This window comes from Labeo rohita, chromosome 8 (genome assembly GCF_022985175.1).
Source record: "Labeo rohita strain BAU-BD-2019 chromosome 8, IGBB_LRoh.1.0, whole genome shotgun sequence".
Taxonomy (NCBI): domain Eukaryota; kingdom Metazoa; phylum Chordata; class Actinopteri; order Cypriniformes; family Cyprinidae; genus Labeo; species Labeo rohita.
In genome coordinates this window covers 7833879-7851326 of record NC_066876.1, presented here as the reverse complement: position 1 = coordinate 7851326, position 17448 = coordinate 7833879, and the positions used below count along the sequence as shown (strand labels likewise).

The window sequence follows — 17448 nt, the reverse complement described above, 5'->3', positions numbered from 1 at the left end:
AATAGTAGAGTTGACTATTCATTTCATCTAATGCACATCAATGGATTAGCTTAAAAAGAAAAACTATGTATATAATAAGTGTAAATACTTAAATTGTCTTCATAGCTCCATTGATGAAGTTATTAAGAAGACCAATATTTTCATGAAACTATAAGAATAATAGCCTATTATAGGCACACTTAGTTCAATAGCCAGTTGAAATGTATAAATTTTGTCATCATTTTGTGCCTATGTGACACTAGAAATTTCAGTTTTATTTTAGAGTACAGTGCAAATGAAGGCATGAAACAGTTTAATTTATCTTTTAATCAAATGAAACTCTTTATTTTTGACAAACAAAGGGGTTTACTATTAAAATTGATGATTATTCTTTTAAACAAAATTGTAATAATTGTTGTAGTAGTATTACGTATATTCTACTGCACCACAGTAATATATCTCTGACAATTTATTTAAGCTAAACAGAACTTATATTTTGATGGGTTGCCATGAGAACCTTTGAGTTTCTGTAGCCTATTATATGATATGACGATAGATTTACTTATATGAAACGGTCAAATGCTCATGAAGTGACCCTCAGAGCAGATCTGGAGATGTTGTTCATGTTGTTAGTGGATTGAGATTTATAGCAACTTCAGCAACGTCTGCTGCTGCCTTAACTTTGAGAGACAGCTGATGCGTGAGTGTTCACAGAAGCCTCCGGTTAGCAATCGCTTTCGGTGTGAGAGAGTGTTCCGTGTTGATTGGTTGACTCGTGACTCTCAACAAATCAGATTGGCGGTGGGTGGAGATTGCTCTCGGCCACAGATTGGTGAGTTCCGACAGGCTGCATCAGCATCAGAGCCAAATAGCACATTTCAAAATTAAATGATTTTATCGGTAAATCGGCTTTGAAAATGACCGATACCGATAATCATAAAAATGCCTAGTATCGGCGCTGATAATCGGTCGACCCCTAGAGTTTAGTCCCAACCTTGATCAAACTCACCTGCCAGTACCTTTCTAGTGATCCAGAAGACCTCGATTAACTTGTTCAGGTGTGTTTGGTTGGAGCTGAACTCTGCAGGAAAATGGATCTTGTGGGCCAGAGTTGAGAACCACTGTCTTAAAGGGTTAGTTCCCTTCCAAAACAAAAATTTACAGATAATGTACTCACCACCTTGTCATCCAAGATGTTAATGTCTTTCTTTCTTCAGTCGTAAAGAAATTATTTTTTGAGGAAAACACTTCAGGAATTTTCTCCAAATAGTGAACTTCAATGGTGCCCCTGAGTTTGAACTTCTAAAATGCAGTTTAAATGCAGCTTCAAAGGGCTTTAAACGATCCCAGCCGAGGAAGAAGGGTGTTGTAAATTAGCTGTGCACTGTTGCCAGTAAGTTACTGTAATTAAGATTTACAGTAGCAAACTATATTTAATTTACATTTGCAAACTGTACTGTTTTACAGTAAATTACTATAAAAAGGATCTAATTCATTGGTATACTATTGTAATTCATTCATTTTAATATAGTTTTCAGTAGATTTTATCATTTTTATATTGAATTCATTTTATTTTATTTTATTTTTACTCTACATAGGTACTACTGGCATTCAAGTAAAACAGACACAATAATCCCAAAATATCAAATTCTTTATTTAAAACATTGCATGTATAACACTTAAAAACACAGTCATCCAGTCTAGAACAGTGCATCTTCACCATTTCTCATGTCTTAGGACATTTTGCATTGCATTATGTTGTATCCTCTGGATTTATCCTCACAAAGAATCTTTAGGCAACAGAAACATAATGGGGAAAAAGACAAGCAGCCGAAGAATACACAGCCATCTACAAAACCCAGGTGCTGCTCCAATACGTGGCCACCACCTTTGCTCATCATCCACTTTGTTAGTTACAGAAATGTTCTCTGAAATTGTCTCTGAAAAACAAGAAGTGGAAATGGCGTACTTTTAAATGGAAAACCCCACATACTGTGGAATACACAAACTTCTTAAAATATCGTTCCTTATGCTTCAAGCTTCATGTATCTCAGCTTATGAAACGAATGCATGCTCAGAAATGCTCTAAAACGTCTTTTCTCAGTCAGAAAACATTTGTTTATGCAATTTTATGAATGTACCTGACCCACATTAAAAATGTTTCATATGCATGAAAGAAATGTTATTTGCAATGCAGAAAGACACTTCTTGGTGTGTTAGAAGTTTTATGCGTATCAAATTTAAAAAGGCTTACTTTTCAGGCTAGATCAGCCAGTGCGCATGCACGGTACTAAGTGCACGTCTCAGAACGCTGACTGTTTCTATAGCAACTGGGACTTCTAACGGCAACTGCAGTCACGTGGTGACTTTACTATTTAACGATTGGCTGTTTCATTAAGAAGGCGGGGCTTCATGGCCATAATGAGCATTGCATCTTTCCTCATTCAAAACTGTAGGAGTGACAGGTATTGGGTATTCTATAGTCTTTGAACCGGCTCCGAATAGTAGCATAAAGGAATTTCCTCCTGTATTGTTGTCAATGAACAGATGCCAGTTTTTTGAGGAAAATTAAACTAATTTAGCTGTACTTTGCAATGATCGGCAATATGCAAAACTGTTACTTTTTTTTTTACTGACACCCTACTATGTATGTCACCTTTCATTTTAATGTGTAACTTTATCTGATCGATGCGATTGTCATCACGCGGCTCAAATTACTCCCAGAGGAATAATCTGAGAGATTCACGTTTATTTTTAATATTATTTTGTTTATTCTTGCAGTATATTTATTATGATTTACCTTGCGTTTTTGTATAAAGTATAATGCTATTCAATAAACACACTCAATCATGGAGGATATGACTCATTTATGATAATCAATATTGTTTTGGAATTATCGTCTATGGGCTGGAAATATTTGTTTATTTGAACAACTTTAATGTGATGTAACTATTGAGGATTGCATCATAAAGTAAGTGCATGAAAAATGTGAGCATTATTGTTGAATATACATTTCCCACTGAACCTTAAATTTAATCATTCAAAACAGTCTTTAGTCGTAATTAATATTTTAAGCTTTGGCTAATTGACATACTCTTTAATGTGAATTTCTGTTTGTATTGTTTTCTTGCCGTTTTGTAATAACATAAAGTGGTCAGACTCTGAAGTGTTGCGCATAAACATACAGTATGGCTTGTGCTCTCCCCTTTAAGTCACAAAATATACGTCGGGAAATCATAAAGCCATCTTCCTTGGTTTCACAATATTCAATTAATAATTGTACGTTGAGTTCTGTGCTGAATTTTACATAAATAAATCATAATTATCTTATGCTATGGGCACAGCATAAAGGCTGAAAAAGGCTGCAGCAGAAGTTTTTTTGTGGTATTTTTGATTGAGAATCCTTTGTAACATTGTAAATGTCTACTATCACCTTTAAACGGTTTAATGTAATTAAATCCTTGCTAAATAAAAATACTATATTATTATAATATAATATAATATAATATAATATGTGACCCTGAACAACAAAACCAGTGAAAATAGGCTTTCCATTGATGCATGATTTGTTAGTATAGGACAATATTTGGCTGAGATACAACTATTTGAAAATCTGGAATCTGAGGGTGCAAAATATCTAAATATTAAGAAAATTGCCTTTAAAGTTGTCCAAATGAAGTTCTTAGCAATGCATATTACTAATCAAAAATTAAGTTGTGATATATTTACAGTAGGAAATGTGCAAAATATCTTCATGTAACTTGATCTTTACTTAATATCCTAGTGATATTTGGCATAAAACAAAAATCGATCATTTTGACACATACAATGTATTTTTGTCTATTGCTACAAATAAACCTGTGCTACTTATGACTGGTTTTGTGGTCCAGGGTGACATTTAATATAAATTATGACCCTAAACTTTCAAACTGGAATGTAAGTTACCATTGCAGTCTATGTATTTGGCGATAATTCGATAACGATAATTATCGCAATATAATTTTCCTCGATAACACGATATGAAGAGTTCGATAAATGTTCAATCTAATTTTTATGTGCCAAAAGCAGAACGAAACAGCGCAACTCATTTGAATCACGCCACACGGACTGTTTAACCGCTCGGACCAAAGTTCAAACTGCCGCACTGCGCGAGCTCACTAGAGAAGATGCATTTACTTGGTCACGCGAGCACTAAACAGCGCTGTGAGATCCAGTGTGAAACACTTGAATTCAGCGATGAAAAGACTAGTTTAAAGCTGTGTGCAACGAGACAGTTCAATCTATACATCGCCATCATTTACCATGGATTTACTGTAGTAACACTCACTGCACCATGGTATTGTGGCAGAATTGTGGGATATTCACATTAAATTTTATTACAGGAGTAATAGTGTATAAATATCATATGTATGTATTTGTGATTAAGCTATAGCATGTGTGCATTTATACTGAATGTTTTTAGACCACTGTTTTTTATACAAATAGGCTACCTATAAAATCATGTAGTTATATTTTTACCTTGGTATTGAGGTACCATTATGTGTGGTTTTAACTGTGTATATCATGATTTAAATGTATGCTTGCCACTATGGGAGACCAATGCTTAATTTAAAAAAAACAAAACAAAAAAAAACAAGGTCAGAATAAATTTAACCATATAAAACTGAGGTTGCTACAATTTTTAAATATATTACTGATTGATAATGAACAAAAATTTACCTCTGCATCCTCAAGCTACTATCAAATGTGCATTTCTAAGAGACAAAAAAGTGATATTATTATTATTATTATTATTATTATTATCAGTCAGCCCAAACCTGTTTCTTGATTTGAAACAATATAACTCATTAGAACATGCAGAAATTAATTTTTCTATTTAGATAATTATTTTGTTAAGGAAAATTAATGGTCTCACTTTGGAGCAAAAACTCTGACTTTAAACTTGAAAGAAATAAAGATTTGACATTTATCATGATAATTATCAACATAGACTGATATGAAAAAATTTATTGTGATAATTGTTTTGCCCATATCGCCCAGCCCTAGTATTAATGATCTGTGTATGATGTGAAACTGTATTAAATCCCTGCAGCAATGCATCCTTACATAGTTGTTTATTTTGCCTTCAGATTGCTTCTTCCAGAGGATTTCACTGTGTACTCTTATGCCAAAGATGGCTCGCTGGTCACCGAGAGACCAAACATGATGGTAAGTCAACAAACATCTACAAAAACTTGAATGATTTTTTTTATGCCCACATTGTAAAATTACATCACACCAGCACCTGGTTTCTATAAAACAAGGGAAAGCATGTAAAACCAGGCATTTTTAGCATGTCTTTTCTAATCTTTAACAAGCCATGTCACCTCGCTGTCAGATGTGTCAGATCTCAGTCAGATGATTTTGCTATTTTACACTCTTTTTTTTACTGAATGCCGACCCAGCATCGCACTCCCCCTTTGCTGAGAGCTTGAGAATTGGTTTATTTATTTTTGGCTTAATGCAGAGCTCAGACACACAGAATGTGACTGCAGGCACACAAACACTGTCGTTTACAACCCAAGAACACACAAACCAGTTATTTTTTACATTTGAACAAGATTTCATACCACAAAACCTAAACATACCTCCTGTTTTTGGATCACGAGCTGAATGTAATTTTCACCTTGTTAGCATGTTAGGTGTTTCTGTGCACAGGTGAACAGCTGGCGTGTATCATCATGTGGTGTCGTCTGCTATTGTAATTGTTGAGGCGATTTCCTCAGGGCCCCGACCAACACTCACACAGCATCTGGTGCCAAGAGCAGTGGAGCAGTTCTGGGAAGAGCTGCATTACTCACACTAACTGGAATCCAATTTTACAAGAATATAAGAAGGAACGGATGCACAAAACATTATATAAAAAGAATGTAGAAAGAGTTGTGTGGAAATAGTAAAAGGATAGTTAGAAATACATTCCCAGTGACGTTCTTCATCACTGTGTTCACAGACAGAGATGAATGTCTGCTGAGAGATGTAACTTGAGTCATCGCTTCTGACCTGAATGAAGTCATACAGTGCTTGCTACGTGCTGTTGAGAGTTCCCATGCTTTCTTTCATAGCACTGCCTCACTCTTTCAGTTCAGCTACTGTGGATTGAGTAATAGTGTCATCCTGCAGTCTGTTCTACTTCATGTTATTTTTAGAATTTTGAAAGTTGTGGAAGCTCTTACAAGACTCGCTGTAAATTTTTGCACAGTGTGTTTAAAGGCACAATATGTTCGTTTTCACCGCTAGAGGGCGCATATTCAAAACAAACAAAGAACCAAAGTTGTGGTTTATTGCTATTTTGTGTGTTTGTCACCTGTCTAATGTATAACATATTAGCGTCTTTGGGTTTCCATGTTTTCCAAAAAAAATAAAACCAGAAAATCAAGGGTGTATGACGTCAGTGGCAGGCGACACAATGACACAGTCCGTTATAGCAGTTAAAAGCAGGGATGTAAGTTAGACAAGAATATCTTTTCATTAAGACCCTAAAGAATCATATCAGCTTGTGGAAAATGGGCATCCGATGACCGCTTTAATAAAAAAATCTTACATATTGTGCCTTTAACACACACACACAGAAACACGTCATATACAGTTTTATAGCACATGTAAAAGTGTCTGAATGTCATCAAATTAGATGCCAAAATATCAAACCATGTGACATCTAAAATAAAAAGATGAAAGAAATTTTCTCAAAACTAAATTTTCTTTACTCAACTGTTTTTTAGTGATTTTTAGTGGATGCATGAAGTCAGTTCTGCTCAGATTCAGTTTATCACATTAACTATGAACACAAGCCACTGTTTCACAACCATTAAAGGGGTCATCAGATGCAAAGTTCACTTTTTTAATATTGTGTGAACATTAATGTGTGTTGGCAGTGTGTGTACACATCTACTCTATAATGATAAAAATCCATGTGGTGGTTTTTAATTCATCTGTAAAAATAATATCCCCTTTTTCAAATCGAGCCATGCGTCACTCCGACAGAGGCCACTCCCACGATAGTTGATTGACATGAGCGCCTTACCTCAGAACTGTCCTAAATCAGCTGTAACAGTCCGACCACTATTGTTTCGATGTTGGAGCAGGGATGCAAGTTGGACATATACAAATATCTCTGATTGAGCGATTGAGGTGTTGTGTTGCTGGATGTAATAATGAACATAGTGGTCATCATTTACTCCTGACATCTGAGCCGCTGAAGATGCAGTAGATTATGTTTGTTTGTGAAGGGAATGTGCCTCATGATCTATATAAATGCGTCTATGTTCGCGCAAATCATTCGTGATCCAGCTTCACCTACAGCAGAAGTGAGTATAAGGGTTTTTTTATTAATCTCTGCAATCGCCTTTAATAATAACATGCTAGTTAGCAAGTTTCCCGGCTAAACGCGCTAAATGCGGCTAAAGTAAACAATCTCTGAGCACCGCTCGTCACTCCACAGAGAGAAGAGAGGGGCGGGGCGAGCAGAGCTCATTTGCATTTAAAGGAACAATCCCTCAGAATGGGTTGATTTTTGCAGAGCTCATTTGGCAAGGTAAAAAGGGTGTTGTTTTACACTACCATTGAGATTTTTTTTAAAGTATATTATCGACTTTTCATTAAGACCCTAAAGAATCATATCAACTTGTGGAAAATGGGCATCCGATGACCCCTTTAAGTGTCCATAACAATAGACATTTTTGTCTTGATTTTGAACTGTGAATCTGTTGTTTTACGATGTTAAAGTATATTTTGAATGTTGAGAAAATGGATAAGACCTCATTTTAAAAATTTTGGCTAATAAACTGATGACTGTATTCTGTATTTTCTGTACTAAATGTATGATTTAAATAAATTAACAATAAAACACTGAACACTAAAATTAATCATTTTAAATGCTACAAGTGAATTTAGGCATCATAACATTATATAATATATAAAAAATTTGGAGATTTGCTGAAGTTTACATTTAACAATATTATTATATTATTAGTGTTATAAATGAGAACTTTTAATGGCATAGTTCACCCAAAAATGAAAATTTCCCCATGATTTACTCACCCTCAAGTCATCTTAGGTATGTATGACTTTCTTCTTTCAGATGAATCCAGTCAGAGTTATATTAAACAGTATCCTGGATCTTCCAAGCTTTATAATGGCAGTGAATGGCTGTTGAGATTCTGAAGTCCAAAAAAGTGCATCCATCCATCATAAAAGTGCATAAAAAGTGCTCCACACTTCCCCGGGGGGTTAACAAAAGTGTGAGAAAAATATCCATATTTACAACTTTATAAAGCGTAATCTTTCGCTTCCGCTAACCGTTGTATGCACGTTCACAAGAGACAGTTAGTAGAAGCTAGATATTATGATTTATAAAGTTTTAAATAGGATATTTTTCTTACAAAAACTTGAATTGCTTCAGATGGTCTTTGTTAACCCCTAGAAAAGTGTGGAGTACTTTTTATGATGGATGGATGGACTTTATTGGACTTTGGAATTTCAACAGCCATTCGCTGGCATTATAAAGCTTGTAAGAGCCAGAACATTTTTTTAAATAACTCTGATTGTATTCGTCTGAAAGAAGAAAGTGATTTACACCTAGGATGGCTTGAGGGTAAGTAAATCATGGGGTTATTTTAATTTTTGGGTGAGCTATCCCTTTAAGTATTGATGACGTCAAATGTAATCTAAAAGTAAAAAGGTAGAAATGCACAGTATGCACACTAAAATATCCAATATTGACCAATAACGATAAATTAAAATACAGATAAATTGAAGTGTATAACACTCCATATAAAATAAATGGCAAATTGGTTTGATTTTGTTATCTAATCCAGTGACATTCATACAAACTGTTGCTTAAACTGTTGCTTTTTATCTCAGCGTGTCAAACATATCTATCTTGAAAATCTCAGATTGAAAGAGTTGATCTTTATTTGTATCAGTTATGATTTGCTGTTATTGCTTTGAGAGCTCAAATACAAAGAAAAGATTTGAATAAATTTGCATTTTGTTTTAAATAAAACTGTCTTGGATCAGGGCATAATTTAAACTGAATATTTTAGGATTTTGTACAAATAAATTGTCAGTGCAAGCGAAGGGACAGTTTAATATCTCTTGTAAACTGATGGAGCGTGCACAATAGCAAAATGGGTGGTTTTCTGGTGTCAGGGTTGGTTTTATCAGGGTGAAAATGCTGGGCTGTGTCGTTGCCATATGCATGATGGGAAATAGTTCAGCAAATTATTGTCATCGCACTGGTCTAAAAATAGCTCAGCTTTATTTTGCATCTATTGTACCCTCTCTGTGCAACAAGGGGACAAAACGGCAGTGTACACACGCTCACACACAAAAGCAGCATGTCTAAACTGAACAAAAAGCCAGAATGTGTTTAATAATTGTTTGTCAGAATTGGCATCTCTTTTGAAGACTTGACATTGCTGTTAACTTTGAAGCATAATAGTGACATTATTTCAAAATATATACAGTACAATTCACTGTCATGTCTATGGTTATTAGTGCAGTTAATATTTGCGAGTGTTTCAGTAAAACTTTAGGGAAAGTCTATATTTAATCAGACTTTCCTCTGTCTTCCCAGTTGTATTTCGTATTTAGTTGATGAACATGTTTGTATTTCAATTCCATGTAAAACTGATTGTTAAGAGGAAGAAATCTGAATTTACCCTTTTGGGATTTCCCTAAACTATTTTGTGTGCGATCTAACTAAATGCGTTGTAGTTATATCTTCAGTGAAATGCTGATCTGAGACTGTAGTGATGTGAAAGTGTGATGACACAGTTCCTTATTACGGAACAGGAAACAGCTGCACAGTGATTATTGCCTCCTCATGCACTTTACAGCTTTGCTCCCCATGTGGAAATCAGGTGCACCAGACAAAATGGTTTAAGCAATGTTGAGACTTTCACTTTTTTGGTCAGTATAAAAAAGCACTTGGAGAAAAGTGTGTAAATTCTATGCCACCGACGTGAAATGCAGAAATAATGACTCAAACCAGTGAGTCAGTGGTTTGATTGCACAATGTTTAAACTTTCCTGAGAAATGAACCATAGATTGAATAATTGTTTACAGATGTCTCTGTTTATTAAACAAGGCATAAGATTTGAAAAAATTAAATGCATGTTTTTAAGTAAAACAGGATGGTTTAAATATGATTACGCTTTGTTCTGTCATCTCTTGAAATTGTGTGTATTGTGAACAACATCCAATTCAAGTGTCATAGTCAATTTCATCTGTTTTCTATTCTAACAGCTAGACATTTTTTGCGCAATAGCCTGGAGAGACCCTCTGCCAACATTCAGTTTATGAGGAAAGAGCGTGAGAGTGAATTTGTAAGGTTATTTTGAAGAATTGTTTGCTGCCTCAGACAGGGGACCCTTGAGATAAAGAAATACACTTCAGGATATTTTTAAAAGGAGTATTTATTATGGAACTAATATGCTTTGAATACTTTAACTGTGAACAAAATTTAATGTACTCATGTTTAATTGTAATTAAACGTAAATGTTTTAAAGTTCACATTTATAGTAAATGCAGCTGAACTTTAGAGTGCTTTTTAACCTAGCTAAGTAGGACTTAAGTACATCTTTATGTGTAATTTCATAAATCATTGTATCGTCTTTGAAATATGGTTGTAGTGTACTGCTGAATGGACTGATAGAGATTTATAGTAAACTAAAATATGCCTTAATGCCATTTCTATTGAAACTTGTGTGATGAAGCTGCAATTTAAAACTCTTAAAATATATTAACTTTAATATCAAATAACACACTCAAGCTAAAATTATAAAGTAAGTGTACTTACTTTTAATCATTTAAAATATACTTAGACTTTAGAATTAGACTTTATTACAAAGCGCACTTTTTAAAAGTCTACTTAAAGGGATAGTTCATCCAAAAATGAAAATTACCCCATGATTTACTCACCCTCAAGCCATCCTAGGTGTATATGACTTTCTTCTTTCAGACAAATGCATAGGAGTTATATTAAAAGATGTCCTGGCTTTTCCAAGCTTTATAATGGTAGTGAATGGGTGTTGAGATTTTGAAGTCCAATAAAATGCATCCATCCATCATAAAAAGTGCTCCACACAGATCTGGGTGGTTAATAAAGGCCTTCTGAAGTGAATCAATGCATTTGTGTAAGAAAAATGATGACGTAGCATCATTGATGGCGTAGGTGTAGCGCAAGCTCCAGTGAGAATATGCTAGTCTTGCAAGAATCAAGTATTCCTTAGCAAAGGAAAACTTAAAGGAGGCTTATATCGAAATCCTTTTCTTTACAAAGCCTTGTTTTGTACTTGTAATTTATGACTGGTGTTTTGTTTTGCTCTCTCCGCTGTGTTTCCGCATTCGTCACTGGGTTCGATGTCCTGCATCATCCGCTGAAACGCCACTCTCTCATGAATGCACATACGACAGTTAGTGGAAGCTAGAGATTATTGTTTATAAAGTTTTAAATGTGAATATTTTTCTTACACAAACACATCAAATTGCTTCAGAAGGTCTTTATTAACCCCCCAGAGTTGTGTGGAGTACTTTTTATGATGTATGGATGCACTTTATTGGACTTCACAATGTCACCAGCCATTCACTGGCATTATAAATCTTGGAAGAGCCAGGACATTTTTAAAATTATAACTCTGATTGTATTTATCTGAAAGTAGAAAGTCATATACACCTAGGGTGACATTTTTGGTGTTTCCATTTTTCAGTGAACTATTTCTTTAAGTGTGTAAAGCGAGTTATGACAGTCTAATCTAAGTGGGCTTTTTTTTTTATTAATATTATATTATCTGCAAGTACAGTTTCTTAATACTTTTTAAGAGGTAAAACACTTCAAGCATTCAATACAGTTAATACAAGCAGTCTTCTTTTTCACAAGGCATATATAGAGTTTAGAAGAGAAGGAACATCCGTTCAGAAGCAGTGGCTGGGAATCAGCTGACCCTCACTTGTGTATGATGTCCGGTGGGATTTCTACAGGATGTGTTTTCTGATTTGCATTACATCGGAAACACACCATTAGTCAATAAATCATGCTGTTTAAAAGCCTCCATCCTAGATCACATGAGATGTTCCTGAATATTAGCAAATATATAAGGGTAAATAGCTATTTAGGACAGACTTTTTTTTTCTCAAATCAACATACACATGCAAGATAACAGACGCCTCTACTGTTCAACTGTAACCACTCTCATGGCATTAGACTGGGAAACAAAGCAATGAGTCTTAAAGGAGAAGTTCACTTCCAGAACAAAAATTTACAGATATTGTACTCACCCTCTTGTTCATGTCTTTCTTTCTTCAGTCATTAAGAAATTATGTCTCTTGAGGAAAACATTTCAGGAATGTTCTCCATACAGTGGACTTCAATGGTGCCCGTGAGTTTGAACTTCCAAAATGCAGTTTAAATGCAGCTTCAAATGGATCTAAACAACACCAGCCGAGGAAGAAGAAAAAATACAATTTATATACTTTTTAACATCCTCTTGTCTCATCTCTGCATGAACTCTCTGTATTCTGGTTCAAGACAGTTGTCGAAAATCTCCCGTCTCAATTTTTTTCTCTAACTTCAAAATCGCCCTTTGTAAAGGGCGTTTGATCTTTGCATGTTTACTTTGTAAACACTGGGTCGGTACTTCTGCAGCAATGTAGGATGATTTTGAAGTTGGAGGAGAAAATGAGATGGGAGTTTTTCGACATACCCTAACTGTCTTGAACCGGAATACACAGAGTTCACGCAGAGCTAGACAAGACGAGCATTTGAGGTTAACAAGTGTATAAATTGTCAATATTTTTAAAAAATAATCAGTCGTTTTGCTAGATGACACCTATCTTTCTCAGCTGGGATCATTTAGAGCCCTATGACGCTGCATTTAAACTGCATTTTGGAAGTTTAAACTCACAGGCACCATTGAAGTCCACTATATGGAGAACATTCCTGAATTATTTTCCTCAAGAAACATAATTTCTTTACGACTGAAGAAAGAAAGACATGAACATCTTGGATGACAAGGAGCTGAGTAAATTATATGTTAATCTTTGTTCTGGAAGTGAACTTCTCCTTTAATGATGTAGATAACAGCACTCCCACTGAATAAAAGCCATAGGAATCGACATCCCATTCCTAAAAACTACAAATAAGTTACATGTTCATAATAATTTACACTGTTCCAGAGAACTGTGATATTACAGTTTTGTCAGCAGATGGTTTTATCAAGCCTTTCTGCTCTTGTTTTTCTGAAATAGTGATTCATTAGAGCAGCTCAATGTCTGATGACACAAACTGATTCATCCGGTCTGCTGAAAGCTCATTTTCCTCGGCCACACACACACTCACTCAAAAACACAACCCACCTTCACACGTTGTTATACATATGGATACATGCTAATGTGTGTTATGCTGTCAGAAAACGATAATTGTTAATGACAAAGTGGCTGTGAGAGCTAATACAGTCTAAATTTAAGTGTGTAAACCCCTTGAAATCCCTGTAAATCAGCTTGACACAGTATTAAAAGAGCCCCTCGGTGCAGGACAACGTCTAATGTACAGTTCACATGCTTATATAATCTGATTGGTCACAGGTGGGACAGTGAATGTTACTTTTTCACATATGCACTACAGCAGTGGTTCTCAGACTTTTTGAGTCCAATGCTTCTTATTGTCCGAAACACAATCCAACGACTTTTACAGTTGTTATTGGTTTACTGGTTAAGGATTTAGGATAAGGTTTTTAAAAACAGTTTTACTTACATTCTGTCTCATAAAATATTTTAGAGCTTATGTATATATGTCAAAAAAAGATTAGACTTTTCCAGGTCTAGAAATCAGTATGTGATTCACAAATTCACTATGTGAATACTGGTAATTTAAAGAATTGAATTACAATAATAAGTAGTTGTTTTGCCTTATTTTAAATGCTTATTTTGTCTTTTTTTTTAAATCAATCTGAGGTCTACAAAAACCATTGTATACAGTAAAGCTGTCAGAGCATTTAACTTGGGTCTCATCCCTGATAAGCAAACATCTTTCAGGTTTTAATGATGAGAATGTTAATGGTTGTTAGTCAAGGCCTTGAAATGACTTTTTTGTGTTGTTGGTTCTTATTTTGGCTTCTTTTAAAGTCTCTTTCTCTCTTTCAGGGTCATTGTCATTACAGTGGTTACATAGAGGATGTGGAGGGCTCTTCTGCTGCACTCAGCCTGTGCTCTGGGTTAAGGTGAGACCAAGCTTTAAATGGATAGAGGGCTGAAATGTTACATCAGAAACAGACAATAAAGCCTTTACAGCTGCAGACACACTTTATTGTCTTTAGCCTTTAGCTTTCATCAAAATATACTTTCCATCATTTTTTTTTTATAATTTTTTTCTTTTCTGCTAATGTATCCAAGGCCACACAGGCAGTGAAAAAATACAAGTCTCATAATAATAGTCTACTTTTCACAATAGATAATAGATACAATTAAAAGGATAGTTCACCAAAAAATGAAAATTCTGTCATTAATTACTCACCCTTATGTCATTCCAAACCTGTAAGACCTTTGTGAATCTTCAGAATACAAATTAAGATACTTTTGATGAAATCCGAGAGCTTTCTGGACCTGCATAGACTGCAATGCAACTGACATGTTCAAGGCCCCGAAATGGAGTTGAAGATATTGTTAAAATAATTTAGAGCCATCAGAACGCCAGCTCCAGCACGTGTTGTAGGGGTGTGTGATATATATTGCCTGCAATTAGTATCATAATTGATGTTTAACAGTGTTCAATTGAACATTATTGAGTATTTTGCAAAAACCATCCAAAACATCTACAGAGTGCAGAACTTCATATAGTTATTCAGTATCACACGAAGCCATTTCTTCTTCAAAATTACCATGATTGCAAATGTGATATTGATTTTTACAACAATTCTAGAGAAAAATTAAGATACTTACGTTTTAGTCACCATATTGCCTGTTTTTGCTCTATTTCACCAACAAAAATCATTCCAAACACAGCCACAGCACTGTTTTGCATCTCTGAGCAACATGATGGTGTTTCGTTCATTCAACCGTTTAAATAATTTGGTTCAATCACATTGACTCACTTATTAACTGTGACTTGCTGCCACCTACTGGTGGTTTTAATTCCACATTTAAAATATCTTTTTATTATTTAAAGGAGTCATTGGATGCCCATTTTCCACAAGTTGATATGATTCTTTAGGGTCTTAATGAAAAGTCTATAGTATACTTAAAAATTCTTAATGGTTGTGTAAAACAACACCCTTTTTATTTGATCAAAATGAGCTCTGCAAAAATCATCCCATTCTGAGGGATTGTTCCTTTAAATGCAAATGAGCTCTGCTTGCCCCGCCCCTCTCTTCTCTCTGCTGCTTTGAGAGATTGTTTACTTTAGCCGCATTTAGAGCGTTTAGCCGCTAAACTTGCAAACTAGCATGTTATTAGGAAAGGTGGTTGCAGAGATTCATAAAAAAACCATTACATTCACTTCTGCTGTAGGTGAAGCTGGATCACAAATGATTCACGTAAACATAGACATATTTATGTAGATCGGGAGACGCATTCCCTTCACAAACAAATGTAATCCACTGCATCTTCAGCGGCTCAGATGTCGGGAGTAAATGACGACCACTATGTTCATTATTACATCCAGCAACACAACACCTCAATCGCTCAATCGGAGATATTTATGTCTAACTTTCATCCCTGCTCTGGCATCGAAACAATGGAGGTCAGACTGTTACAGCTCATGTCAATCAACTATCATGGCAGCAGCCTCTGTTGGTGTGACGCAACAACGACAGGCATCTGAGAACGGCTCGATTTGAAAAAGGGGATATTATTTTTACAGATTAATTAAAACACATTAATGTTCAAACAACATGAAAAGTGAAGTTTGCATCTGAAGAAATATCAAAGATCAAATATCAGTCTTCAACGTTTTGCAAAGACGAATTTTGTTGATACTGATTTCATTTGCCTGGTAACAGCCCAAATGTAAGAATTTGACTCAAAAGATAATGCACACTTTTAGAAAAATGGCTTTTTAAAGGTTAAAATGTCCATAAAAGGTAAAAGTCACTTTAAACTTATTAGAACACTATCAGTGTTCCACACAGAATATGAGGAATACCAAAAAATTTTGTCAGTTGTCCATGATAGTCCTTAAGATACCAGCACAATAACACACTCAGCAAAATATCGTCTAGTTATCGTTATCGATAAAATCCTAGAAAATATCAAGATATTATTGTTTGTCAATATCGCACACACCTAATGTGTTGTGGTACTATCGTGAACATGCGTCGAACACTGACAAGGAAGAGAAGAAATTGTTGAATTAAGTTGTTATTTTAGTTTTATTTGCACACAAAAGTATTCTCATAGCTTCATAACATTATGGTTGAACCACTGATGTCACATGGACTATTTTATTGATGTCCTTACTACCTTTCTGAGCCTTGAACATGTTAGTTTCATTGCTGTCTATACAGGGCCAGAAAGCTCTCGGATTTCCTCAAAAATATCTTAATTTATGTTTTGAAGATCATTGAAGGTCTTATGGGTTTGGAACAACATGAGGATGAGTAATTCAAGTCATTCAAGTCACTGTTTTGGTTGGAAATATGTAACATTACATGCAGTTAAATGCAGTGTTATCAGTAATATCAATTTAGCAATTTTTGCAAAAAAAAAAAATTACCCATGCTGTACATGTTGTTATTATGAAACATTCATCCATGCATGTTTTTTTTTTATGATTTTCAATTCGTCAACGTAAAAATGTTACTACAACATGACTTTTTCTTTATTAACCCTCTAGTTAAAGAAATTTCTGTTCCAAGTGTAACACACACATGAAGTTGTCAACATTATGTAAATGTTAAACAAATCACTTGTTAAATATCTTTGCAGAAAAGATGCATGAACTACAGCTACATCTTGTACAAACTTGTCTTATACATATTATATGTTAAGAAATAATATGAGGAAAATGCATTTTTAAAATATCTCAAAAGTCAAGCCATTTGAATTCAAATTCAAAATGACTGAAGGTATAACACCAGCAGACTATTATTAACTATATATATTCTGTAAAAACAATGAACAGCAGCTTTTAGCCTGTCATCATGATGCAAACATGAAATATCAAACATACAGTAGTAGTTCTTCACAGGTTTTTTAATTCGATTTTGCAGCTTTTACATAGTTTTTTCTATGTAAACATGAACACGTTTGACTGTTGTAGTGTCTCATATATGAAACGGCATTATAAAAACACACCACTCAAGTTCACTCCCATCTTCCTGCATGTTTTTTTTCTATTCTACTGCTCAAGTTTCATCTTTGTCAACACAGAAGTGCATTCTGAGTGAATGGCGCCTAGTGATATGAGCGTGTCACACATAAGTGGTTAATCACATTCAC

General features: G+C 34.7%; 1 protein-coding gene across 2 annotated transcripts in view; it reads left to right on the top strand.

The window, feature by feature from the left end:
- adam9 (ADAM metallopeptidase domain 9) overlaps positions 1–17448 on the top strand; it is a 56852-nt gene that overhangs the window by 20616 nt on the left and 18788 nt on the right. For both annotated transcript variants that reach the window (XM_051116621.1, XM_051116619.1), the window contains exons 4-5: positions 5109–5187; positions 14158–14234. In XM_051116621.1, the coding sequence (XP_050972578.1) occupies positions 5109–5187; positions 14158–14234 (156 nt within the window). The remainder of the gene's footprint in view (positions 1–5108; positions 5188–14157; positions 14235–17448) is intronic.